Source organism: Rhineura floridana, chromosome 18 (assembly GCF_030035675.1).
Source record: "Rhineura floridana isolate rRhiFlo1 chromosome 18, rRhiFlo1.hap2, whole genome shotgun sequence".
NCBI classification, from domain to species: domain Eukaryota; kingdom Metazoa; phylum Chordata; class Lepidosauria; order Squamata; family Rhineuridae; genus Rhineura; species Rhineura floridana.
The window spans coordinates 115,118-142,940 of record NC_084497.1 but is presented as its reverse complement, the minus strand read 5'-3'; the positions used below and the strand labels follow the sequence as shown (position 1 = coordinate 142,940).

The following is a 27,823-nucleotide window of genomic DNA, read 5'->3' as shown; positions in this document are numbered from 1 at the left end:
TTGAAATGTAGGTAGAAGTTCACCGTGACACGGCCCACGAGAGGACTTTGTCCTTATGGGCTTGCCGCCCACCTCAGATTGGAAAGGAGCGAGTGGATGGGTGGATGCACGAGGTGAAGGATGGTCAAAAGCGATTTAGATAATGGTTACTCAATTTGGCCCAGCAATGATGACTCTTGCCTATCAAGCTGTCAGTCTTTGCCCCATTGGCGAACTGGGCAAGGGGGAGGGATTTAAAACTCCTGACGTTGTTTTTGTTTCGCTGGAGTTTAAACTTTGCTGCACAGGAGAAAGAAGGTCTGGGACAGAGGGATCTAAGCGAGGCAAAGAAGAAAACGCACCCCGAACCATTTCCAATCGAGAGGAATAAGTAGCACTCTGCCAAACTGCATCGAAGAAGGCAAAGCCGCCAAGCAAGGTGAGTTGGCGTAATCTGAATTCTGGCAGGATTTGGCTTCCCTTCCCCCACCTCCCCGATTTGGCCCAAGACTTTGGAAATCTGTGCAATGCAAACAAGAGGACAAAGGTCAGGACGGAGATGGGAGGCAGAGGAAGCTGGATGTCGATCAGGGCAGAGAGTTTAGCAGGCAAACCAGAGTATTCTTGAACACTCAAGCCACGGACAGTTTAGCTCTCAGCAAACCTCACTCAGATCTAAGGATGGAAAGACCTGTCCATTTCGGCTGTCTCCGTTTCCCATTTTGCCACTCTGAAATTCAGTTCTGCAACAACTTATGATGTTTTTTTAAATCCACACGAAAGTACAAATTTCTCCCGTTCAACACATTTTTGTGTGCCGTTTTGACTAATGTACTTTTGCAAGCACTTTCTCCTAACAGAAGGAGCTTTGGTAGGTTGCTTTCACCAATATATCCATTTTGACGCACGTTTTTGTAGACATCATTCGGTTTGGAAACTGCATCGCAACATTCAGGAAAGTGCGGACTTTCAAGGATGGCTGTGTTTCAGTTCTCAGATTGTTTTCAGAAATTGCAAATTTTATAAATTCAGATTTAAATGTGGATTAAACTGAATTCATCCCGTTTCTACTTGGTTCAGAAGCCCTAACTGCAGTGGCAAGTGTGTGTTTCTTTGTGTGAGAGCTTGCAGTTATATTTTGCTGGGGATGTGCTCATAATGAAGAGATGAGGATCATGACTTCGTATGCACACATGATTTGGGAAGTTGTGCATACATAAATTCTGCTCAGGGTTTGAATTTGCTGGTCAGAAGAGGCGGCAATGGATAGGCCCTCCATTTAATGCAGCAATTCTTATGTCCTTAGCCCAGGTAAGGTGAACCTTTGGGCCGTCCATATGTTGCTGAACTACAATTTATATGCAAGGATTAAACCCTATTCCTAAATATAATCTGTGGCTAATAGCCAACAGAATATACAGTAATAGCCAGATGGTTTTATATGGCTTTATAACAGCCTTATGCACATGCAATCTATTCTTACATGAAATAAGAGCATAAGAAGAGCCTGCTGGATCAGGCCAGTGGCCCACCTAGTCCAGCATCCTGTTCTCACAGTGGCCAACCAGATGCCCCTTATGGGAAGCCTGCAAGCAGGACCTGAGCATCTTGTATATGGAAGCATACTCCCTCTGACTGTGGAAGCAGAGCACAGCCATCCTGGCTAGTAGCCATGGTCAGCCTCCTCCTCCATGAATTTGTCTACTCCTCTGTTAAAGCCATCCAAGTTGGTGGCCATCACTGCCTCCTCTGGGAGCCAGTTCCACGGTTGAACTATGATCCTGTGCTCTCGACAAAATACTTCTCCCAGTGACAACACAGCAACAGCATACCGAGATATTCTTGTCCAGAGCCTTAAAGTACAAAAGATAAGCAAATACTGTAGTCCAAATGACTTGCCAAGTGTGTTTTTGACTTGAAAAAGTCTTCTTCAGTGGAGACCTTCTCTTTGTGCATGGACTTAGATATTCAATTCATATAATATTTCCAGCAACTGGTATTCGTAAGTATCCTGCCTCTGGCTATGGAAGCGGAACATAGCCATCGTGGCTAGTAGCCACCGATAGCCTTTTCCTCTGTGCATTTGTCTAATCCTCTTTTAAAGGCATCCAGGCTGGTGGCCATCACCACCTCCTCTAGGAGCCAGTTCCGTAACTTAACTATGTGCCATTGGCCATGCTGACTGGGGCTGATGGGAGTTGTAGTTCAGCAACATCTGGCAGGCCAAAGGTCCCCCACCCCTCCTTTAAAGAAGAATGAACGAAAGAGGAAGGAAAACGTTTTTAAGCAAAAGGAGCGGAGGGAAGCTGGGGGGAAGGTCTCTAACCAGGATGAAAACAAAAACGGCCACTCCTGCTTTTGTGACTTTTAAGCGCCGATTACTGCTTGCAGAAATGATCAGGCGAAGCTTTTCACTGCACAGAGATTAACGCTTATCACTTGCTGACTTCTGCAAATCAAGCTTCAGTAATAGTTTTGTCAGTTTGGGACCTTTTCATTTTATGGCAGGCGTGTTCTGCAATATGTTCTTGGCTAGGGATGCACAGATCTGTCCATTCGGGTTTGCTCTGTGCCTCCTTTTTCCAATCTGAGGGTGGTATGCAACGCTGGTCCTAGTTAGAGTAGACCCACTGAAGTTAATGGACATGACTAGCTGAAGTTAATTCATTTTACTGTGCCTACTCTGAGTAGGAGAACAGAGAAATTTCTGCAGCAATTTGCTGGGTTCTTTAACAAAAACACATCATGAAAATTCTTCTGTGTTTTAGTGCCCGCTTCTTCTAACGCAAACATTTTTGTACGTGGTTCTGATGGATGTACACATTTCTGCAAGCAATCTCTCCTAACAGAATATATTTTAGTATGTTATTTTCACAAATGTATTCATTTTTATGCACACTTTCTCCAAATATATGCATCTTTCTAAACATTGTTTGGTGAGAGAGCTGCATGGCAAAATTCGGATAAGGGTGGATTTTGAAGGACGGCTGAATTTCGGTTGTCATACTGTTTTGGAGAAATTTGCAATTAAGTGGTGACGAATTTTCATGAGGACTCTTTTTTTAAAAAAGTCACAAAGTGATGTGGAAATATGGAGAATGGAACTCAAGGCTGGAAAAATGAGGAACTAATAGGTCACATCAGAGCTTGGAAAAGTTACTTTTTTGAACTACAACTCCCATCATCCCCAGCCAGCATGGCTGATGGGAGTTGTAGTTCAAAAAAGTAACTTTTCCAAGCTCTGGGTCACATCTACATCTGTTTTAAATGCATGGGAACTGCAGTGTGTTAAGAGTGCTGGGAACTGTAGCTCTGTGAGGGGGGAAACTACAGTTCCCAGGATTCTTTAGGAGGGGGATGTGCTTTCGATGTTTGGTGCAGATGTGACCTGTGTGTCTGTGTCTATGGCACCCTTAAAAAAACTACAGTTCCCAGGATTCTTTGCGGGAAGCCATGTGCTTTCAATGTCTGGCACAGATGTGACCTGTGTGTCCGTGTCTATGACTCCCCTTAAAAAAACTACAGTTCCAAGGATTCTTTGGGAGACGCTTTCAATGTGCTTTCGCTGTACGGTGTGGATGTGGCTCACCATCCTGAGCCTCTGGCCATGCTCTCTTCTCTCTTTTCCAGCCATGGCCGCCTCCAACCTTGACAGCATGGAGTTACTGGACCTCTTGTTTGACCGGCAGGATGGCGTCCTTCGCAGTGTAGAGCTTGGAGCGCCTGAGACGCCTTGGATGGGATCAGAAGACAGCGTGAGTGCTTCTATGAAGCAACCTCAGAAGCCGAGGGAGGGAATAGGTGTCTCAGGCAGTGCCGGAGCTCCTCAAGGAAAGGGGCTGTTGCTCAGTGGTTAGAGCACCTTCTTTGCATGCAGAAGGTCCCAGGTTCAGTCCCCAGTGGCATCTTCAGGTAGGGCTGGGAATGTCCTCCTGCCTGAAATCCTGGAGAGCCGCCACCAGTCCTGAGAAAAGGAAGTCCTTCATTGTGTGGCACGTAGTTAAGCTATAGAACTCACTCCCAGAAGAGGCAGCAATGGCCACCACCTTAGATGGCTTTAAAAGGGGGTTAGACAAATTCATGCAGGAGGAGGCGGCTACCAATGAAGGCACATGAGGCCAGTTCCCTGCTGAAGCTAAGCAGGGTCAGGTGTGGTCAGTGCCTGGATGGGAGACTGCCTGGGAACCATACTTAAGCTGCCTTGGGTTTCTGTCATGGAAAGAAAGGCGGGGTATAAATAAAATAAAATAAATAAATAATAAGACGATGTTCTCCTTCCACTGCTGGAGTCAGCACGCCTCTGAAAACCGGTTGCTGGGAATTGTTATTATTATTATTTATTATATTTTATTTATTTATTTATTTATTTTATTCCACTTATATACCACCCTTCGTCAAGAGACCCCAGGGCGGTTTACAACACAGAACGGAAAAAAACAATATATATCAATACTTCACGTAATATCTCTACAATATAAAAAATTAAAGCAATTATAATGAGAAATACTCAGTAAAATACAAAGTCTCACAGCGTAAGTTATGACCTACTTATCTCAGGTTCAACTGTAAAATGCCATACCTATATAGCAGCAACAACCTAAGACATAATTAAGGGAGGGGGAAATCAGAAGCAAAATATATAAAATACGAAAACAATGTGCAAGTACAGTCTAGTCTCTATACAAAAGTCGTGCTTAATTCTCCCCTCCTGCCCTCACAGAAAATGGCAGACCCTCCCACCGGGGAGCCTTCCTTTCCTCTTCCAGTCTCTCAACAGTCTAATTATATATATTAGTCACTTTTTTCCCAGCGGAAAACTCGAAGCGACTTACCACATTAAAAACAATAATAAAAACACCCTAAAATACTCAGACTACAGAAAAACAAAACCCAACTTCTCCCCACGGAGAAAGACCTCAGATGATGAACACAGAGTCTGGGTTGGCTCATGTGAGGAGAGGCGGTCCTTCAGGTATTGGGGTTCTGAGCTGCATGAGGCTTTATAGGTCAAACCCAGCACTTTGAATCACAAGTGGGGAGAGTGTTGTTGCACTCAGGTCCAGCTTGAGGGCTTCCCATAATGGGCAGCCAGTTGGCCTTTATGACAACAGGAAACTGGACGAGAAGGGCCACTGGACTGATCCAGCAGGCTCTTCTTATGTTCTTGAGTTCTTCTGTTCTGGTTCATCAGAGGAGCTCATGGGACAAGGAAGGTTAGGTGTTTCAGCACCACAGATAGCTCCTAGTGAGCAAGTGGCTCCAAGGTGTTTCAGTACCATGAATAGCTCCTAGTGAGCAGGCTGGTCCAGCATGGGACTAGATGGGCCATTGGCCTGATCCAGCAGGCTCTCCTTATGTTCTTACAAAACTGAAGATGTGCAGAATATTATTAATATATACTCAAAAGGAAGTTAATCTTTGCCATGGTCAGATGCTGGCTTTTATTGCCTGTCAAAGCTCCCCCCAACAAAGGAGGGCTGATGCCGCTTCCTCTGCATTCATGGACTCTTTCACCTGACTTTTGTAGCGCTTGCTGAATGCACAAGAGAATGAGGATTTCATCAATTCCATTTTGGGGCCCTCCGATGCTGTCCTTGACTCCCCAAGCTGGTCTCCGGCTGCCAGTGACAGCGGTTTATCCGAGGACCCGAGTTCTGACCAGCTGGACAGCCCCCCGCATTATGTTCCAACGTGTAGCCCGGGATCCTACTCAGACGGCGGGTCACACCACAGCGATTTGGCTTACTCATCGTACCAGGATGCCCATCAGACCACACCTGCCCTGAATGCAGTGGGCGCTGAACCGAGAGAGGCAGAGGTGTCTATAGATTTCAGTGAGTGCTCCATTCATCCTTCACTAGAGGATAAGCTCCATTGTTATTCTTTCTATTGTTGTTGTTGTTGTTGTTGTTGTGATATCCCACTGTTCCTCCCAGAAGGAGTCCAGGGCAGCAAACAAGCAATATAACACTAAAAACATCTATAAAACATCTTGAAAACAAAACATCTTTTTTAAAAACAGCTTTTCATCTTTAAAAACATCCCTAAAAGCAATTCTAGCACAGACGCAGACTGGGATATGGTCTCCACTTAAAAGGCTTGTTGAAAGGCAATACTGGTCTTGATGGACAAATAATTTGACCTGTTGTAAGGCAATTTCTTTTGTTCCTAGGATGCTGGCTTTAATGCACCATCTCTGAGTGTTTTGTGCCCTAACCAACTGTTTCCCCTCTTTGCAGATATGTGGGATGTAGGATTTTACCCAGAGGAGAGGCAGGAACTAGCCACCCCACACTTGAATTCACCCTCGTGCACCCTGACCATAAAAGACCTTCTGCTGTCTAACAACTGTGAGATGGTGAGTATCTCAGTCCATCCAAAGGTAGCTTGACGGAGCAATCCTGATGATAGGAGGCTGATGTAGGTTACCCCTGTTCCAAACTCTGTTCAGCAGCCTCTGGGAGCAGATTGAGGTTGCAAAAACACCCCATAGTTTTACCTTCTACCACATCTGGATAAGTGTTTTCCGGCACTGGGCATTTGGGTCTTGTCGAGCATGCTTTTTCGGACACCGCAGAGACCCAAATGCTGTCTGGGGTCAAGATCGCAGCCCACCATACCTTGGAAATCTTGTTGGGGTAGAAAATACACCCCAGAAACCATTAGTGTGATTATTTTTCTCGACTGGATGAAGGTTTTAACACCCTTATCAATGCCTTGACCAAAGTTCATGGCTATATTTTAAAACAATGATATGGAGTGCACATATTGTGTCCTATGCTGACATTTGCAATATATTTTTAAATTCCAATAAAAATAGTTTTTTTTAAAAGATATCCTACTTTTTGTTATTATTAACTTATGTTTAAAAGCCTAGGAAGCTGCCTTCCTCAGCTTCAAATGATACACCTCTTTGTGATGTCGTAGCATCCACAAGCCATCAACCCTTCCCTGGTGAGGCAAAGCCCTGGGGCTTGCCAAGAACTGGTCCTGACTGAGGATGAGAAGAAGCTGTTAGCCAAAGAAGGAGTCATGTTGCCCACCCAGCTGCCTCTCACCAAGGTAAGGGGAACATTGCCATTTCACTGAATCTCTCTCTTCCTTCCCCCCAAAAAAAATCTGGAAAAGCTGATGAAGGAGTGATCACTTAACGTCCATTTTCTTACATTGATTTATTTTAAATATTTCTAATATTTATTTAAATATCTTAAATGTTTCTAACAGGGCCCTGTCAAGGCATCTTACAGAAAAGCAAACACGAGAAGCCAATATCCTAAGAAGAGAGAGTCATTTCAAACTATAGCTTATACCAGAGGTTCCCAAACGTCTCCCTCACCCCATGGGCCACTTGAAAATAATCTAAGGGTCTTGGTGGACCATTTAATGTTTCCCCCCTACCTGTTTAACAATTGTAATGTGCCACTGTTGGCCCTCCACCTTATTTCAAGGGCCATGTCAGCCTCTTTTCCTTGGTCAGGATCTTACCGCATCTAGCTGCCACTACCCGTGAGTTTATTCTCATTGAGAGAGACCTGAAGGGTGACATTTTTTTCTTGGCATTGGATGAAGGCTAAATGTAGTGCAGATGGCATCTTAACACTGCTCTGAGTAGCCCCACTAGAAGGAAGCAGTGTTCTCTTGTAGAAATTCTGCCCCTACCTCACCCCCAAAGCTGGCTGCAGTCACCTTTTTCCTAGCTGGTAACCTCGTGGCTAGAATCCAGTCGCTAAGCTGTTCCACTTGCACCTGGCAGTACGAGGAGAGGGTACTCAAGAAGATCCGCCGGAAGATCCGGAACAAACAGTCGGCACAGGAAAGTAGGAAGAAGAAGAAGGAGTATATTGATGGCCTGGAGAGCCGGTAAGGAATCTTTCTGCATTTCCTTTCTCTTCTTTTTGATCACCGCTACATTCTCTTAAAGAACATCAGAAGAGCCTGTGGATCAGGCCAGTGGCCCATCTAGTCCAGCATCAAGTTCTCACTGTGGCCAACCTAATGGGAAGCCTGAAGGCAGGACCTGAGCGCAAGAGCAACTCTCCCCTCCTGCGGTTTCCAGCACTGGTGTTGTTCAGAAACATTCTGTGGAGGTGGGACATACCCGGCACAGCTAGTAGCCATTGATAGCCTTCTCCTCTCCATGAATTTGTCTAATCCTCTTTTAAATCCATCCAAGCTGGTGGCCATCAGTGTCTCTTGTGGGAGCAAATGCCACAGTTTAACAATGCGCTGTTCCTTCCTTTTCTGTGTCCTGAATCCTCCGACATTCAGCTTCGTTGGATGTCCATGAGTCCTAGCGCTATAGGAGGAGAAATGCTTTTCTCTATCCACATTCTCCATTGCTTGCATCATTTTATACTCCTCTGTCATCTTACCTGTTGCTCTCTTTTCCTCTAAACTAAAAAGCCCCAAATGCTGCAACCTGTCCTCAGATTATTCCTTCGCTGTCTCCATGTGCCTTGATAACAACGGACTCAACGAGACATGATTTTGAGATCTTCCAGTGCAGGTTTTTAAAAAAGAATATATTGGCTGATGACAGCCTGATAATTATGGGGATTTAACTCTTGTCACTCTGCGTCAGTTAGGGGTGGGGTGAGAAATTCTATGAAGTTCACATTCAAAGGTGAACTTACCTAATTTGCACTTTCCGAAGCAATGTGTGAACTGGAACATGGCCATACTTCAAAATCCTCCAGATTTTGCACTGTAATTCTCCAGCGACGTAATATGAACACAAATGCATATACAAAGTGGGCTTATGCATGCATATCCATGTGAAAATGAATCATATTTGGAGAAACTGCATACAAACATGTCTATATTAGGAGAAATTCACACTAAAGTGCTGATGAATTTTCACGAGGACTTTTTTTAAGACGGGGAAAAAATGAGGAATGGAGAGGAGCCAAAGTGGGCGGATTTGCCTGTCTTTAGCTCCTGTCCTGAAGAACATCCCTCCTGTGAAGGTGTCATCTGAACTGGAAGGAAATCTGTCATTGGTGTCAGTGGAAACTTTGCGCATGGATCTGCAGGTTTTGAACCACCTTGGGAACAGGTTTTGTCACCTCGTTTTCTCAGCCAACAGAATTTTAAGATTTTATTTTTAAAAGTGCTTTGCTGTTTCGTAGGATGTCTGCGTGTACCGCTCAGAACCAGGAGCTGCAAAGGAAAGTTGTTCACCTGGAGAAGCAGAACTTGTAAGTTGCCTCCCGCGTGATTTTTCGGAAGCTGTCTTTCCATCAGGTGGTGCACGGAGAGCCACGAAGGGTGCAAAGGCCTCTGTACCTCTGCCTTGGCCTCCAACTGTCCAAACTGGCCCCAAAGAACAAATGTAAAGTGGGGGGGGCTGTAGCTAGGGATTTCAGAGAGTTCTGTTGAAATGAGAACGTAAGACAGAATCGTCCAGCCCAAAACAGACAGAATCGTCCAGCCCTTCTAGTTGACGGAACAGTGATTTGCCTCAGAACATAGGAAATGCAGTCGATTAGGGAACAGATAAATATTAACAGAAAAGACGCTTTGCAAATGTGTGCCTGTTAGGCAAAACTATGCATAAGAAAATTCACACTAAAATACTGATGAATTTTTACAAGGACTTTTTAAATAAAATCACAAACTGATATGGAACCTGATTGATATTGGACTTGGTTTTTTTTCAGTCTTAAGTTCAATATCAGACAGGTTCTCTATCACTCTGTGTGATTAAAAACAAAAAGTCCTCGTGAAAATTCATCCGTATTTTAGTGGAGAGAGAACCCAAAACTGGTAGATTTGTCCATCTCTAGCTGTCAGTTTTGTTCCTGCCCAGGTCTCTCCTTCAGCAGCTGAAGAAGCTTCAAGCGCTGGTGCTTCAGTCAAGCAGCAAGGCAGCCCAAACTGGCACTTGTGTTGCGGTATGTGCATTCTGTGTTCTCTGGCTGCAGCTTTTGCCAATCTGTTGTTTTTGTTTTGGCTTGGAAAAAACATCAGTATCGATATTTTTAAAGGAAACGTTGATATTTTGAAGGAAATATTGATATTTCCTTTACTGCTGTTTTGAAGAAAGTATCAATATTTCAAAAGGAAATATTTATAAATTATCATTCTTACAACTGATGTTTAGAGGCGGATTTTTTCTTTAAAAAAGTCATTTTTCAAAAATGGCTGTGGAAATTCACTACATTAAAATCCGATCCTCAGTGATTGAGAATAAATGAACTAATGGAAAATTCTGTACCAAATGCAAATTGAGTGGAATTCTAGCACATCCTTAGCCTGCAGAGTCCTTGTGACCCTCCAGAGGTCGCTGAACTCCAGGGCTTGTATCCAATGTTATTCCTACTCAGAGTTGACCCATTGAAGTTAATGGACATGACGAACTTAGTCTGTTGCATGACAAAGCTACCAGCAGCCTGCTCATGCGTTCTCTTGTGCAGCAACATTCTGCTGCAAAATATTTCACCAGCAGAGCAAGCATGCTGCTAAATGTCTAGATCGGATTCAACCCTCCCTCTCCCTTCCCGAAATCTTTTTTAAAAATTGCCAGTGTGGCCATAAAAGCAAACTCCCACATTTTAGCCAGTATTTTGCGTAGAGAACTGTAGCTGCAGGAAGCATCTCATTGACCAGATTGCAGAGGCTTTCTGGTCGGCTCTGCTGTGACCTTGTGCTGCCTGCCTTTCCATGGGAAGTAAAAAGACACCTGACTCCACTTTCTCTCTGCCTTCCAGGTCCTGCTGCTCTCCTTTGCCCTGATCATCTTTCCGTTCATCAGCCCTTTCACCCGTAACAAAACCGAGACAGAAGGCGACTTCATACCTGTGAGATGTGAGTAACTGAACTGGGTGAGACAGGCACTTTAAGTGCTGGCATGTGAGCACCTTGAACTGGGCCCAGACACAAACTGGCAACCAACGTAGCTGTTTTATAAGAGATCTAAACGGAACCCCAGCCAGCAATTGGGCCTCTGCATTTTGAACCGGTTGAACTTTCCAAGTTGTCTTCAAGGGCAGCCCCACGTACGGCACATTGCGACAGTCCAACCTAGAGGTTACCAGAGCGAATCTGCTGCCTGCTGACGTGGAAGAGGCAAGATGGCGGCAGGGTTGAATAGGTGGGGGCCCTGTGGCCCCCTCCTGGGAAAGGGGCGCACTGAAGGCACCATGATCCATGGGGCATAGGGCCCAAACATGAGTCCCAACTACCACCACGATCAATAGGAGTGCAGTGAGTTTGGCTTTATTGAGGCTTTAGCCCTTGCTACAGACTCCTACTGCCTTTCCCCAGGCAATAAAAATCTAAACCCACACACGCAGGGTCACAACAACAACACCAACAAGGCCTTCTGCCTATAGTTGTGCTTTATTATTTATTTGTTACATTGATACCTCGCCTTTCTTTCCATGATAGGAACCCAAGGCAGCTAATATTTATTTATTTATTTATTTATTTATTTATTTATTTATTTATTTATTACACTTGTATACCGCCCCATAGCCGAAGCTCTCTGGGCGGTTTACAGTAACTAAAAACAAATACAATTTAAAATACATCTTTCAAAAAAAAACCAATTTAAAACACAATTTAAAAATTTAAAACAATATAAAACCCATGCTAAATATATATATGGTTCCCACGTCGTCTCCCATCCAGGCACTGACCAGACCAGACCCTGCTTAGCTTCAGCAGGGAGCCGGCCTTCAGACCGTCGCCTGGGACCTCCCTATTGGGGTCCTCTCCTGAGACAGGAGCCGTGGAAGGCCCCGAGTTCTACCTGTTTCCAGTCTCCTTGATGGGCTGGGGACTGGGTCTCTCCAGAAGCCCCTTTCCCAGGGCTATGGGGCTTGGGAAGAGCAAGGTCTGGCTGGCCCCTGTGCAGGAGACTCTAGGGCCACCAGTCCTCCAGTATCTTTGCCCCAGAGGGCTTGGGTGGTCAGGAAGCCTCTTCTCCTCCCAGCTGGCAGAGAAGCCACAGCAGGTCCCTGCGATAGTGAGGGAGAGGTTGCCCTGGCCCCTACAGAAATGGATCAGAGCCTTCTTAAAGGCTCCATGCTGGTGGAGCCCTTTGGCCCAAGGCAATCCCCTGCAGACCGTCACAGCCCCCAACTGCCGTTGAGCCCCACTGAATATTCAAGCCCGTCCTGCTGCTCACCCTGCGTGCCTCTTCCCTTCTCCCAGTTTTTTCCAGGTCCCTCAACAATGATGCTTCTTCCAGAGTTGCCTATTCCATGGTGAGGGATGCCGACCAGAGCCCCAACGAGCCTGAGAAGTCCTTCTGGACCAAATTCGTCCGCAAAGGTCACCTCGGGCAGGAGGATGCACCCGGCAAACTGATAGTCAGCCACGTCTTCTCGAGACCCCACCACGCAGGAGAGACTGTGCTGGACAATGGCACTGAGGCTTTTCCAGAGGGCACCCGCCCGCACTTGGAGGGGCATGCCGACGGCATCACTGGGCACACCCTAGCATCGCTGGCATGGACAGAGGCTGGCAAGGTGGTCCTGGACCAGGCAGAGGAGCTGTGACCGTCTCTCCCTGCTGCCTTCTAGTTCGGGGACTTCATAGGGGTGGCGATGGGGGTATAGACGTGTGTAGACCAAATTTCTCCTCTCCCCTTGAGCTGAGAGAAAGGTATAGAGAGTCCTCTGGGGGTGCTATGTGAAAGAGAGCCAAGAGAGGGTATCAAGAGCCCCCTGTCAGTGAGGGCTTTGGAAAAACTCGACGTCCCTACACAATGCCCCGTGCATACTTGCTGTTCGTAGGGGGGCTGCAAGGCCTGTTTCAAGGAGCCTAGCTCTAAGCTCAGTTAGCCACAGGAAGGATATAGTCCGCCATTTGCCCAGTGGACATCTTACTCATCAAGCCCTCCTCTGCCTTAGAGATCTCATCAGGCATCGCCCACATGTTTCTGAGCATATTTTTGCAGTCATGAGGGCTGGAAGCGTCATCTTTTCTCTTTGAAGTGAAAGCTAGGGCTGGAAAGAGACAGCCATTTCCATCCTGCGTTTGTTGCAATCAGTGCTGTTTCCACCCCGCTGCAGTTCGGCTTCCGCTAAAACCTATGTTTGTTTGTTTTTTGCCTTGCTATCCGCTATGGATGAAACGAACATGATTAATGACATAATCAGTTTCAGTGGAAGGGAAACGTCATAAACAATGCAGAAAATAAATTGTTTATCTAATGCTTGCAAACTAAAAAAAGATAGCTAATACTGCTTGTATTTGCGTGCATGATTTCTATTCCTGAGCTATGACGAACATGCAAATTGGGGATTTTTTTTAAACCATTTCCATTTCTGGCAGAATTCTGCAGTATTTCTAGGGAAAGCTGAGGTTATCAACGAGCTGAATTCGGGGCCAAATTCTATAGCTTATGGATGGTATTCAGTACTAGTCCTACTCAGAGTTGGAATAAATAGACATGACTAACGTGGGTTCATTAATTTCAGTGGATCTACTCTGAGCAGGACTTAGTTGAATGCAGCCGTGTGCGTGTGCCCCTGTGGAATTGCAACACAGACATGCCCCTGGCTATGTTATTTTATTGTAGACCAGGGCTTCCCAAACTGTGGTCCATGGACCACCAATGGGCCACAAGCTTCACTCAGGTGGTCCGACGCGTGTCTGTGGATCTGTGGTTGAAGACGGGAGACGGCACATGCATCACATTTAACAGTCACATTGGTCTTTAATTGCATTTTCCTTGCTCTTTTATTTCTTACCTTGTATTTTATTGTGTTACAATTTTAAAATATAGAAGACGCAAAAGAAGCAACAAAAATGCAGTTAAAAACCATACATTGTCTAGCAGGGCACGTCACAGTCGCTACAACAGGAAGGCAAATCGTTATGTGGTTCACCAAGACCCTCAGTGATTTTTAAGTGGTCTGTAGTTGAGGAAAAAAAATTGGGAAACACTGCTTTAGAGTAAGAGTTGATAAGCTTGTATAATCCAGTTCCTAGAGCCAGTTTGCAGTGTACAATAAAACACGCGACTGGAAGGGCCCGTGATCTGCAGTTCTCAGTCCAATGTGCAAATCGGATCGGAGTTATCCACTGGGTTTTGCATTTCTCTGGATGTTCCAACTTAATAAAAGATTGTATAAAAGGACTGTATCCAACTAAGCTCTACCTAGAGCAGACCTATTGAAAATAATAGACCTAAGTGAGTCATGTTCATTCATTTCCATGGGTCTACTAGTAGAACTAACATTGTCTATTCGGAAAGGAAAATGTGTTTTGAAATATATTATTTTGAGAGTAAATACATTTAAATACAAATGTCTGGCAGATTTTTTTTTAAATGCAGTTTGATGTGGAAACAGGCCAGAACAGACATGTGCACATGTGGTGATGCGCAGTCCAGGCCACCATCGCAATGAAGCCATCCAGGAAAAATTGCTTTTTACACAGAGACCCTCCAAACATCCTTTTTATTGCACATTCATGGTGATTTGTGCTCATGATGCTATCAGGGCCGTCAGACGTGATCCCACACTGTTTGTGCCTGCAAACATCTTGAGGCGCCCACCCTGCTTCATTTCCAATCAGTGCATATCCTGTAACTTCCTGCTGAAATCCTGTTGACTTTCCAAACCACAAATATTCCGGTTTATTTTTGTCCTGCTTTTGTTACACTATAGCTGCTCTGGACACTGTGATTGGGGAAGCACTGGAGAACAACTAGTTAAACAGAATAAATCCACCACAAATGCACTGTTATTGTGTCAAGAACATGTTGCAGAACTTCCCCCGCATAAAACACCCATCTGGAGGGACCCTCAGAGAGGTGTGACAAACCTCCGCTCAAAAGGGAGAAGCAGCTTTATGTCTGTGCAAGGAAACTGATCTATAAATGCAACCACTGCATTTATTATTTCCTAGTATGATGTGGCTTTGGAAGCTTCCACGATGCTGTCTTTTCTGTCACAGCAGAGTTGCAAGAAGTTGGCAGCGGCCTTCCTTTCATCCCTGCAGAAGGAGGTCTTCACGCCGTGGCGCTCTGTGTCGTTCCTGGCTTCCATGCAGTGCAAATCTCCGCATCGCGTTTGTGCGTGAGGAGGCTCTTGCGTGGCGTGACACTCACAGAAAGTGACACTGACAGTGGCGTGACACTCACATAGAAAGTGACATGTGCAACAACATATTGATCCAAGTCTAGCTTTACAGGGGCGTTATGTCTGTTTGCAGCAACTGAGGGCCCCTCTAGGCATCCATTACAGAACACTAAAGCAGAAGAAATATTTTGGCTTATCCCACTCTTGTGCTGTAGCCCCCACCACCACCTGGACAGCAATCATGTGGTAGCAATGGGGAAGCCTCTCAAAACGACTAATAAACCAGGATAAATCCACCACAACTGCTCTATTATTGTGTCACGAACATGTTGCAGAACTCACCTGCAATTAAACCCCACTCGGGGGCGGAGATTGCATTGTCCTACTTTAAAGATTCACAGGTTTTCCAGGCAAGTTGTCAGTCTAGATCTCCCATGCACTCCACAGGAGGGAAGCAGGCACTCTGTTGCGGGCGTACTCAAAGAATGGCTCAAGATGGAAGTCCTCATACGACATACATTACAGCACATCTTGCACACAGTTTCCCGTCTTGCCTACATATTCAAAAAAATTTTTGGAGAGAACCCTTGAATGTTGTCATTTTATTCTGAGGTTCTCTTTTACAGGTGCTTTCTGCATTCAGCATTCTAAATTAATGAACTAGGAGCAGTATCAGACAGTTGTGGTGTCTGGGGTGGTAAACCCCTACAATTCTCTCATTTTAATTTTATTTAACAGGCAGTGGTGTTGTCGTAGGGGGAACAATACACTGAACATTTAAAGCATATACTTTCCCTCTCCCCCCCCCCCAAGAATCCTGGGAATTGTAGTTTATCCCTTCACAGAGCTACAATTCCCAGCACCCTTAAGAAACTACAGTTCCCAGGACTTGGGGGGCGAGATAGCCACGTACAGGATCAGATCCAATTCAGTTTTACTCAAAACAGACCGATTGAAAGTAATGGACATGGCCAACTGTGGCCCATTGATTTTAGTGGGGGTGTTGTTGCACCATCTTAGGCTGCACTCCAATGCACCCTTACCTGGGAGTAAGTCCCATTGAACCCAATGGGGCTTACTTCTGAGTAGACAGGTATTGGACAGCCTTATTGTGTTTGTTTTTTTAAAAAAACTTTTTAGTTGTGTTCGTCTTATATTGGGTTTTTATCTTTTTAAAAATTGTATGTTTATTTGGTCTCATTTTTATGAAGAAAAGCGAATAATAGGTAACATTATTTATTAATGCAATATTACTTATCAATTAATGTTATGTAATTCCAGCTGCTCAAAAAGCACGTGGGGCTCGAAGGGGGCGTGGCGCGGGCGCTTTGATTGACAGGCCGGGCGCGGCGCAGGCGCACTCGGCGGCGGGCTAAGATGGCTGAAGCGAATGTCCTGGCCGCGGGTTCGACGGAGGAGGAGTCCGAGCCGGCCCCGGCAGTCGCAGCAGCAGCAGCAGCAGCAGCCGCCGCCGCCGCTATGCCGCCGAGCGTGGCCCGGCCAGCCCGGCTGCCTCTGTCTCGGGTGAAGGCGCTGGTCAAGGCCGACCCAGACGTCAGCCTGGCCAGCCAGGAGGCCGTCTTCATCCTGGCGCGCGCTGCGGTGAGTGACTTGAGCTTAGGCTAATGAAAGGGGAAGGAGGGCGGGTGGAGGGCGCTTCCCCCTCAACGTCGACCAATCAGAAGCCGACCTCTTCCTCCTGACGCGGGCTCTGCGGTGTGGGAATTTGAGTTCCAAGGCTAGGGAGGGAGGCGGGTTCTTACTGTTGGCCAATCAGGAAGCCGTGCGCGCTCTGCGGCTGTTGAATAACTTGAGGCTAGGCTGTGGGCGGGTCCTCCTATCCCCGCCTACTCGGGCTTGGCCAATCAGGAGGGTTTTTTCTTGTCCTGTTGAATGAATGGGAGGGCGAGAGGCGGTGGTGGGCGGGGCTGCTCCGCTTTGGACTGCTCTGATTGGCTGCAAATTCTAAGCAAGCAATTACATTCAAGGAGTTGTTTTGAGTAAATCTGTGCTGTTGCTACAGTATTTATCTTGTATTTAATTAATTTTAAATTATTATTGAAACGATATTGCATTGCCCGTATTAGTATTCACATTGTGGATGTCATGACCATAATTATAACTTTTTATGAATTTTTTTTAAAGTTTAATTTATTAAATAATTTATTACCCGTTTTTCTGCACATCAGAGAGCCCAAAGCGACTTAACAATCAGTAGAAAAGCTAAAAACCAATATAAAAGAAAAAGGTTTTAAAAGCCCCAATACTGTTCTGATTATTATTATTATTATTATTATTATTATTATTATCCTCCCAGAAGGAGCCCAGGGCAGCAAACAAGAACACTAAAAGTCCTCTAAACCGTCTTAAAAACAGAAGACTTGCAAACATATTAAAACCTGTTGAAACAAAAAAAATATTAAAACAAAACAGCTTAAAAACATCTTTGAAAAAACAACTTTGAAAACATATTAAGAAGCAACTCCAGCACAGACTAAGACTGGGATACGGTCTGTACCTATTACTATGATCGTTCTAATCAGGAATATCAAAATATTCATAACTATCATAATATTATTACTGTTTTCTTTCTAACCCGTTTATAAATCTCCTTCTGTTTGTAAGTCGCCTTCTTGTGTTCTGTCGCGAGCTTGTGGGAGGCAACAGCAGGCTGGAGCCAGAAATATATTAGCAAGATACTATTTCTGATAAGGTGCCTGTCCCTCTCTCCCTCCCCTCCCCCCATCCCCGCAGGAGTTGTTTGTGGAGACCATAGCCAAAGATTCCTACATTTATGCCCAGCAGGGGAAGCGGAAAACTCTCCAGAGAAAAGACTTGGGTAAGGACACAAATGCTTCTCTTCCTAATCTACAGCAGGGCTAAGGAACAAAATGTTGTGGGGAGTGGTTTGTAGCATGGGAGAGTTCTTTTTTTGCAGCCCTGCCTGGAGATGCAAGAGACTGAACCAGGGTCCTTCCTTCCCCTAATGTGCCCACATTCTCCATCAGCGCTATGACTCTTCCCCGTAAAGGGAGAAAGAGACACAGAGATTAGGAAATAGCTGTGTGTATGGGGGGAACCACACGAAAGAAAAACATCTCACAGGGACTAGGGCCATGAGCTGTTGTTTAGGTATGAACAGCATGGCCCGATCAAGGATCTGGGGAATCTGTGGGGACAGGGGGAAGATTTGGACTTGGCTGCCAGAATGCCTCTCACAGCCAACAAAGGTGCTTTCTGATCCCTCCCCACAGTATTAGTCTTTGTTCTTATTTTTTATTTCCTGCTGCAGATAATGCCATAGAAGCAGTGGACGAGTTTGCGTTTCTGGAAGGTACGGTTTCTGGTTTCTGGTGTGGCGTCGCTGTCTTGTTGAGACAACGAGCTAAGCCTTACGTGGGTCTGCGTTCCAGACGGGCAGAACCGAGACTCCCACTCCCAAGTGCCACGCCGTACACTTAAAGCACATTTAATGTACATTTTGAAGCGTTCATCATGATGCAGCGAGGCTGGTGCCCATTTGGGGAGGGAGGCAGTCAGCCCGAAAAAGTAGGCAGAGGCAAGGAGACTCAGCTCATTTGAATGCCATTTTTGCTGCCATCCTCCTCCCTGCTGAGTTCAACAAAAGCAACAGAGGAAGGAGGAGGCATTGTCACCTCTGGGCCGACTGTGAGAAAGAAGGCAGGCAAGTGGAGGGGGAGGCAGACTGAGGTTGGAGGGGCAATGCCCCATTTGTCCTAATGGTCTCGCCTCCAGTGATTTCAAGCGCATGGCTTCCTCCAAGAATCCTGGGAACGGAAGTGTACTCCTCACAGTTCCCGGCAGCCTTCAGTTCCCAGGATTCTTACGGAGAAGCCGCGTACTTTAAATGCAGGGTGCGGGTGTGACCTTTAAGCCAGGAAGTTCTGTGTAGGCCATAATTAACTTGGAACATCTAGGCAGGTGATGCCCTCCAGATATTGTTGGACTCTTAACTTCCAGTAGCCTGGCATAACCAGTAGCCAGAGATTATGGGGAGCTGGAGTCCTGCAACGTCCAGGCCAAATATAAATCCATTTAAGTAAGAGCTGCCTTGGATTTCAAAACTGTCTGTTTTCGTTTCATGGCTTGCCTACTCCTCTCTTTCAACCTTCCAGGTACTCTGGACTGAAGTGAGCAAACAGGAATCCCTGGAAGGAGAGAGATAAACAGAGGCTCCTGTGCAGAAAGTGCTTGCTCAAGGACATGAAGGGCCTGCCTCTGTTGGCCAAACCCCTTGGATTTGAAACAGCCCTGAATCGTGGAACTCTGTTGTAGACTGCTTTGTATATACCATAACCCTAGTGGTTGCTATGAAGTCCGCATGTTGTTAGTTTTTTACTCTAAATACATACATCTTTTTTCCAAACTTATGTTGTGAAGCTGTGTTGTCGTATGATTTCTTTTGGGCAGATGAACTTTGGTTGCTGCTGTTGTTATTATTACTGATTAAATTTATATGCCACCCTTCCTCCCAAAAGGAGCCCAGGGCAGCAAGCAACAAGTGATAATAAAACCATCTTAAAAACAATTTCAGCACAGATGCAGACTGGGAAAGATCTCAACTCAAAAGACTTGTTGGAAGAGGAAGGTCTTCAGAAGGCGGCAGAAAGACAACAGAGACGGTGCCTATCTGATTTTTTTATGGGAGGGTGTTTCAAAGGGGAGGGGCCAACACAGTAAAGTCCGCGTCCTGTGTTGTGTGGAACAGACCTGATGAGATAGTATCTGCAGGAGGCTGTCTTAGTGATCAACTGAGTGTACAATTACTTTGAGAAGTTGAAGTGTTCATAAACATTCCATAATGCCCCAGCTGCTGATTAGTGAAGTCTTGCTGCATCGACTAAAGCCTGAAGTCTCTCAGGTATCCTGATCCCCAGCTGCATAGAGCTCAATACACCAAAACCAGCCCTAAAAACTAGCGATTACTATAATTCTTTTATATACTGCCTAATGCTCAGATTGGTTCTTGGGACAATTTACAAAGCATAAAAAAACCAATTGCATGACGTTAAAGGACAGAATAATGAGGAATGCACCATTATTAAAGCACTCAATAAAAGGATGGCCTTAAAATAGAAACATCCGTGATTAAAAAATGGCAATGGACTGCCTTCAAGTCTATTACGACTTATGGCAACCCTATGAATAGGGTTTTCATGGTAAGCGGTATTCAGAGGGGGGTTTACCATTGCCTTCCTCTGAGGCCGAGAGGCAGTGACTAGTCAACCAGGGAGCTTCATGGCTGTGTGGGGATTCGAACCCTGGTCTCTCAGGTCGTAGTCCAACACACTACCCACTAGGCCACACTGAAATGTGCAGTTAAAACAGCCCGCTGAAACAGCTCAGGAATTAAACAGGAGACTCGGGTCAAGAGATAAAAGCTGGCGGGATGTTAATTCAGATGGGGGCCACTGATGTTGCATCATCCCTGCTCTAGGGGTGCAATTCACTGGTAAAAAAGCCCGCCTCTGCATCACCGTAAGCTGATAACCACCAGGCCACGGCAACACTACCTGGGTTCCATTTGCAATGGTGATTCTCGAGAACTTTCCCCTAGTTGCTGTTGTTTTAATCTCTGCTCTTGTGAAGCGTATGGGGAGGACGTGATGAGATTTGCCCACCGCTGGACCTCCAGGCTCGTTGGCTCTCTCTCACCGTTGCTGGCTAACTGCAAATGACACATTTCCTGAGGGTGTCCGACTCGCCTTTTCTCTAAAAAGCCCTCAAAGCTACCACCTTTCCTCCTAAGGGAGTCGCTCCATCCCCTTGATCATTTTGGTGGCCCTTTTCCTGAACCGTTTCCAGCTCCACAACATCATTTTTAAGGTAAGGCAGCCAGAACTGTACACAGAATGCCCAATGCGGCTGCGCCATAGATCTGTGTATGATGGCATTATGATACTGGCAGCTTTACTTCCAGTTCCTTTCCTAATAAACCCTAGTGTGGAATCTGCCTGTTTTGCAGCTGCCCTACATTGGGATGCATGCAATGGATTGCTGCCGTCAGATTCAGCTGAACCTGCCCCCCTTTTTTTTCATATTGTGGAAGATAATTTTCTCCCTCCCTTTGGCTATCAAAGAGACAGTTTTCAATCTAAAAAAGTGAGACTAGCCTGGAAGACAAAAACAAGCCATGGCTCTAATTACTAGAGAGTTGGCTTTTGTTTTTCCCAGGCGCTCAAAAGCTTTAATCCCTTTTCAAAGGATCCGCTTGAAAGCGTCTTCCAGAAACTGAGAACTTAATTAGTTTTCAAAGGACGGCCTTTTACAAGCACCTCCTGGAGATCTTTCCCGCTTTGAAGTTTGGATGGCCCAGACAAGTCGGCCTCTGATTTCAGGTGCCTTGGAGGGGTTGACTCCAGAGGTAGCTCTCCCCCCCCCATTGATCTGGCAAGCCCATATTGCTCTCTTGACAGTCAGCTCTGGGCCATGGCCAGAGATGACAAGAGAAGCCTTCAAAATCTCTAGCAGAGAATTCCCTCCGTCAGAAGGATGCTGTTTATTTCCTGGCTTCTATGTCTCTCCAGCTCTATCAGTAAGTCCTGTCCTTTTCTGTTTTTTTCCTCTGGCATTGGAGGTGGTGAACACTGACACACACTGACCCACACAAAATACAGTTAAATAACAAGTGGGCCGCCTGAATGAAGCTGGTGGCAGTAAATATTTGCAGTTATTTTCAGTTGTATTTACATTGCTTTTATTTCTTTCATGTTGTATTTTACTGAATTCTGTGGAATATGAATTGTAATATGCGTGTGTGTGTTGTTATGTGCCTTCAAGTCAATTTCAACTTATGGCGACTCTATGACTCAGTGACCTCCAAGAGCATCTGTCATGAACCACCCTGTTCAGATCTTGTAAGTTCAAGTCTGCGGCTTCCTTCATGGAATCAATCCATCTCTTCTTTGGCCTTCCTCTTTTTCTACTCCCTTCTGTTTTTCCCAAGATTATTGTCTTTTCTAGTGAACTGTGTCTTCTCATGATGTGTCCAAAGTATGATAACTTCAGTTTCATCATTTTAGCTTCTAGTGATCGTTCTGCTTTAATTTGTTCTCACACCCAATTATTTGTCCTTTTTGCTGTCCATGGTATGCACAAAGCTCTCCTCCAAAATTGCATTTCAAATGAGTTGATTTTTCTCTTACCTGCTTTTTTCACTGTCCAACTTTCACATCCATACATAGAGATCGGGAATACCATGGTATGAATGATTCTGACTTTAGCGTTCAGTAATATATCTTTGCATTTGAGGACCTTTTCTAGTTCTCTCAAAGCTGCCCTCCCCAGTCCTAGCCTTCTTCTGATTTCTTGACTATTGTCTTCATTTTGGTTAATGACTGTGCCGAGATATTGATAATCCTTGACAAGTTCAACGTCCTCATTGTCATCTTTAAAGTTATGTAAATCTTCTGTTGTCGTTACTTTAGTCTTCTTGATGTTCAGCTCTAGTCCTGCTTTTGTGATTTCCTCTTTAATTTTCATCAGCATTTGTTTCAAATCATTACTGGTTTCTGCTAGTAGTATGGTATCATCTTAAATTATTGATATTTCTCATTCCAATTTTCACACCTCCTTCATCTTGGTCCAATCCTGCTTTCTGTATGATATGTTCTGCGTATAGATTAAACAAATAGGGTGATAAAATACACCCGTCTCACTCCCTTTCCGATTGGGAACCAATCGGTTTCTCCATATTCTGTCCTTACAGTAGCCTCTTGTCCAGAGCATCGGTTGCGCATCAGGACAATCAGATGCTGTGGCACCCCCATTTCTTTTGAAGCGTTCCATAGTTTTTCATGATCAACACAATTCAAAGGCTTTGCTGTAATCTATAAAGCACAGGGTGATTTCCTTCTGAAATTCCTTGGTCCGTCAAGTGGTTGTAAGTAAGAATGCAGTCTGAAAGCAGACTGAGGTTGGTGGGATGCTTGCCCAAATGGACCAGTCTGAACTTGGAAGGAATTATTCCACAGATGTACGGGAGACTCTTGGTTGCAAAATCAATGCCTTCCACTATTGAAGGTGTGAGGACCCTTTAGCTCCTGAGGCAAAGGAAGGCCACAAGGCTGGGTTGTTGTTTTTTTGGCCAAACCATGCCCACCTGACGTCATATATTCTATATTTATTTATTTATTATTACATTTATCTCCCGCCCTTCCTCCCAAAGAGAGAGCAGGGCAGCAAATAGCAGTGATAAACATTAAAACCAAACCAAAAAGACTTTTTTTAAAAAAACCCTTCACATTGTAAATACAAACGTAAATGAAAATGGATAAAACTTAAACTGCCTTAGCGTTAACTAAATTAAGTGTAAATTTGTTCTACGGAGGAAGTCATGTTCTTTAAACGTGCGTTGGATGTGCTTTAAATGTGTGGAATGGACCTGCCCTAGGTACAAGAGCTGCCAGCCAGTTCCGCGAAGGAAGGAACCTCTTTGCCAGCCGTGGATGCTGTACGCGTCAAGTGCATTACGTTTACGTTGGACGCGGTAAGTAAATAGCCAAGCCAGATTCTCTTCCAACGACTGAATTTTCTGGTCTTTCTTCACTTGATTTATTTTAAACATTCATATTCCACTTTTCGGTCATGTCCCCACCATGCATTTAAAGCTTCACCCCCTTGCAAATAATCCTGGGAACTGTAGTTTGCTAAGGGTGCTGGGAATTGTAGCTCTGGGAAGGGCACAGTACAGCTGCCAGGGTTCTTTGGAGGAATCATGTGCTTTAAATGTATGGGGGGGATGTGACTAGAGTGCATGACTGCACTTTAGTTAAGTGGCCACAGCAACTGACCACAGGGTAGGCTGCATACACCCCATACAGTTAAAGCACATTTGAAAAGCATATAGCTCTCCCTGGGAACTGTAGTTTACCTCTGTCAGAACTACATTTCCCAGTAACCTTCACAAAGGTCACTTCACAATTCCCAGGATTATTTGGTGGAAGCCATGTGCTTTAAATGTATGTTGCGGAAGTGACCTTCCACTTAAAAAAAACCCCCCAGAAAAGTCACAAATCTTTGAGTTGGTTGTAACAAAACTGTGCTTGGGAGAAAGATTAAAGCCTCCCTGCCAAAAATATGGGGAAAATTAATAACAATAAAAACAGAATCAACTGTATTGGGTGATATTCAACACCAGTCCTACTCAGCGTAGACCCATTGAAGTTAACTGACATGATTTCTTTGGGATTCAAATGTCTCCCAGGCATTTTAGCTTTGTGTTTTAATTGACTTTTAAATATGTGTTTTTTAAAATTTGTATATTTGTTTTTATGTTTTAATTGTAAACCGCCCAGAGATCTTCGGCCATGGGGCGGTATACAAATGTAATAAATAAATAAGTGCCATCCAATTATGCCCATTTGGGATGTTATGTCTCTTTGCTACCACAAGATGGAGCCAGACCCAAAGAAAAAGCACAGTGTGCATCTCTGAGTTTTCCATGCTGATGTAGTCAAGTCCTCTTTCTACCCTCCCACAAGAGTTAACTAGAGCATCGTGTAGCAGTAAATTCACAAGGGCAGGGGCCCTTCATGATAGTCCCAGCCACCCCTCTTCTCCCCCTTTTTTTTTGCTGCTGGGTTGAGAATGAGATCCTTGATAATGCCTTCTCCCACAACAACCGACATCCCTGGTTGGCCACTGTGAGAATGGGATGCTGGACTCGATTGGCCCCCTTTGGCCAGATCCAGTGGCCGGGCTCTGCTTATGTTCATAGACAGATATCCCTCCTGTGTTTTTCCAACCTAGGCCACAGTTTTAAAGCCCATTCCATCCCCCTCATCATCCCGCTCCAAAGAATCCTGGAAACTGTCATTTTGCTGGGCTTGAAAAAATGGAAATGGACTGCCTTCAAGTCGATCCCGACTCATGGCGACCCAATGAATAAGGTTTTCATGGTAAGCGGTGTTCAGAGGGGGGTTACCGTTGCCTCCCTCTGAGGTTAGTCCTCCTCAGCTAGCAAGGGCCTGCTCAGCTTGCCACAGCTGCACAAGCCAGCCCCTTCCTTGTCTGCAACTGCCAGCTGGGGGGCAACTGGGCTTCTTGGGACTCTGCAGTTTGCCCACAGCTGCACAGGTGGCAGGGCACGTAACCCCTGAGCCGCTCCCTGCAGAGGTGATCTTTAGTTGGCTCTTGACACCCAGGAGACACGAGAGGGGATTTGAACTCACAGACTCTGGACTCCCAGCAAAGCTATTCCCTAGATTTAAAAAACATCATAATCATTCTGGGCACATCCACACCATACATTTAAAGCACATGGCTTCCCCCCCCCCCAAGAATCCTGGGAACTGCGGTTTGCTAAGAGTGCTGGCAACTGTAGCTCTGTGCGGGAGGTTATTTGGCAGACCATGGATTTGATGTGAGGCAGGGAGACCTTGGCACCAAAAGGTCTTAGACCAGCCCTGCTGATGGAAAGAAGCAGGCTGCTCTTCCCGTGGCTCTTTGCAAACAGCCCAGATGTTCCAACAAAGACCTTTCTGTGCACATCCCGAAACAAAAGAGGGCAAAACTTGACAACACTGTTGAAGACTATCCAATGAATATTACTTTCTTGGCAGTGTTGTCATTTTGACCTCTTTTGTTTCGGGATGTGCCCAAAGGCCTTGCACCCGAATACACAGAGGTGAGACACGCTTGACGCTGTCTATATGGGGAGGGCAAATAAAGAGTTCTTGGTGGCCCACAACCCGAAAGGGCTGCATTTGAGGCAAGGAGATCCGTTTGCAAGCCTACCGCGACCCTGCCCCCCAGACCCAAATCAGAGCTTTTTCTGTCTTTGACTCTCTGCAGATCATTGTCTTCCGCCAGTTTGCTAAGTTAAGACCTGGTCATGTCAAACTATGGTAGTCTCACACCTTTTTCCCACCCCCCAAGGTCTTTTCTTCTCGCCCCTTACCACTGCTCAGGACAGCGAAAGCAATGATCAACAGAGGATCCCTGGGTGAAGAGTCTGTGTTTTGCTTTATTTGAGGAATTTGTTTTTTATTTACTTATTGTAGATCCTTTTTTTTGGTAAATGTTTTTAATTATTTTCTCTGTCTTACACAGCCGTTACTTAATGCACAAATCGTCTGTATGAGACAGGACCGTGCTTAAGTAAAGCAAAACCTTAACCGAAAACTCCTGAACAACAAAATTCTCATACATGCACACAGTAAGGAGGAAGAAAGAAGAGCCAACTAAACATATATAGTGGTAGATGTTTCATTATTTTGTTTCATGGTATGCTATATTTTGGTTTTTAATGACATAGTAAGTCGCCTGGAGAGAGCCAGTGTGGTGCAGTGGTTAAGGTGTTGGACTACGACCTGGGAGACCAGGGTTCAAACCCCCACACAGCCATGAAGCTCATTGGGTGACCTTGGGCCAGTCACTGCATCTCAGCCTCAGAGGAAGGCAATGGTAAACCCCCTCTGAATACCGCTTACCATGAAAACCCTCTTCATAGGGTCGCCATAAGTCAGAATCAACTTGAAGGCAGCCCATTTCCTTTCCATTTCAAGTCGCTTGGAGACCTCCGGATCACAAGTGACTAACAACTCTAATTAGCAACACTGACATCTTTTGGTGATTCAGCATGGCGAGGAAAACTGTAAGAAAAGTGCAAGCATATCCCGTCTCTTAGTCACGGTTGCGGCCGTATTCTCCAAGCCTGTATATTTGGCCTTTGCGAGAAATCGCCTTGCAAAGTAGAATTAATAAAGGGGCACCCAACAGTATTGAAAGCAGGGTCACATGTGACCGCCCCAATAACGCCATGAACACAAATCTTCACGGATGCATAATTGAGGCATCTCGAGGGGCTCTCAGCCACTGAGGGCTTGCAAAGAGAAAAGTTTGCTGGGTTGTGTGTGTGTATGTATTTTGAAGGTCTGAGAAGAAGGTGGGCAGACGACGCAAAAAGCTTGATCATGCTGTTGACTGGTTGTAAGCTTTACTGAGGATACAAACATGGGGGGTTTTTTTATGCCCAGATCTCTCTGGCAGCCCAGTGAGCATTGATGTGGGCACCTGCAGGGCCCACTGTGGTGGCCCCCCAAGAAAAAATTCTTATGCTTTGAGGTTGCCTGGCTTCTCTAGACCGTCCTCTATGCTAGACTTCCTGAGAACCAAGCAGGTAAGGTATTTCTTGTCATTTTAGGAGTGCAAGAAGGCCCAATGGAGGCTGGCCATGAGGGCAAGTGAGGCTCTGCCCCCACCAATCTGCCTGTCAGGGCTGGCGCCAGACATGACTGGGCCCTTGGGCACCAGCTTGCTCCGGGGCCGCAGCGCCGTAAAGTCAAACATCCCCGCCTGATAGAAGCAGCACAGGGCTTAAATAAACCAGCCTGACCCAGCTACCTGTTGCGTCAGCGCATCCATATGTACATGCCTGTCATCCAGCCAAGATGGCAGCAGAGATGTCAACCCCTTAGGCACACTCCTGCCATCTTTGGCAAGGGCAGACCTGCACATGCAGCACATTCATAAGGACGTGCTGATGCAACAGGTAGGTGAGACGGACGGGCTTATTTGAGCCCCACACTGCCTGTACTGGGGGTGGAGAGTCCACGGGAGGTCCCAATCCATGGCAGTGTCGGGCCACTGAGTCCTGCAACCTGATGCTGAAGGTCTCAGGTTCAACCCCCATCATCTGCAGATAAGACTGAGCTGGGTGGATCAATAGTTCGGCTGCAGTAGAGGCTTTTGAGGTCCCCAGCTGAATCAGAACAGTCTGCCTGGCCGGGACGCTCCTGCCCAGGGAATGACCAGTGTGAGCCCAGCCGCTTCAGGGTCAAAGAACT

General features: G+C 45.6%; 2 protein-coding genes across 3 annotated transcripts; both read left to right on the top strand.

Moving 5' to 3' along the window:
* The first annotated feature begins 258 nt into the window (after nt 1–258).
* On the top strand, nt 259–14,238 carry CREB3L3 (cAMP responsive element binding protein 3 like 3). 2 transcript variants are annotated; one of them, XM_061601615.1, is made up of 10 exons: nt 259–418; nt 3,610–3,734; nt 5,507–5,813; nt 6,219–6,337; nt 6,907–7,041; nt 7,733–7,839; nt 9,108–9,176; nt 9,788–9,872; nt 10,689–10,785; nt 12,136–14,238. In XM_061601615.1, the coding sequence occupies exons 2-10, from the start codon at nt 3,612–3,614 to the stop codon at nt 12,480–12,482; spliced, it is 1,389 nt and encodes a 462-aa protein (XP_061457599.1). In that variant the 5' UTR covers nt 259–418; nt 3,610–3,611; the 3' UTR covers nt 12,483–14,238. The 2 variants fall into 2 exon arrangements, with proteins under 2 accessions (XP_061457599.1, XP_061457600.1); XM_061601616.1 differs by lacking the exon at nt 259–418 and adding an exon at nt 572–850.
* A 2,119-nt stretch (nt 14,239–16,357) lies between these two features.
* Nucleotides 16,358–19,405, top strand: POLE4 (DNA polymerase epsilon 4, accessory subunit). The gene is made up of 4 exons (XM_061601209.1): nt 16,358–16,616; nt 17,769–17,853; nt 18,307–18,348; nt 19,151–19,405. Exons 1-4 carry the CDS (start codon nt 16,392–16,394, stop codon nt 19,162–19,164), a joined length of 366 nt encoding a protein of 121 aa, XP_061457193.1. The 5' UTR covers nt 16,358–16,391; the 3' UTR covers nt 19,165–19,405.
* The last annotated feature ends 8,418 nt before the right edge of the window (nt 19,406–27,823 follow it).

Coding starts and splice junctions, on each gene's coding strand:
- CREB3L3 (XM_061601615.1), top strand. CDS start 3,612: ATGGCCGCCTCCAACCTTGACAGCATGGAGTTACTGGACCTCTTGTTT. Junction 5,814..6,218: donor AGAGGTGTCTATAGATTTCA/GTGAGTGCTCCA, acceptor CCCTCTTTGCAG/ATATGTGGGATGTAGGATTT. Junction 9,177..9,787: donor CACCTGGAGAAGCAGAACTT/GTAAGTTGCCTC, acceptor GTTCCTGCCCAG/GTCTCTCCTTCAGCAGCTGA.
- POLE4 (XM_061601209.1), top strand. CDS start 16,392: ATGGCTGAAGCGAATGTCCTGGCCGCGGGTTCGACGGAGGAGGAGTCC. Junction 16,617..17,768: donor TCATCCTGGCGCGCGCTGCG/GTGAGTGACTTG, acceptor CCATCCCCGCAG/GAGTTGTTTGTGGAGACCAT. Junction 17,854..18,306: donor TCTCCAGAGAAAAGACTTGG/GTAAGGACACAA, acceptor TTCCTGCTGCAG/ATAATGCCATAGAAGCAGTG.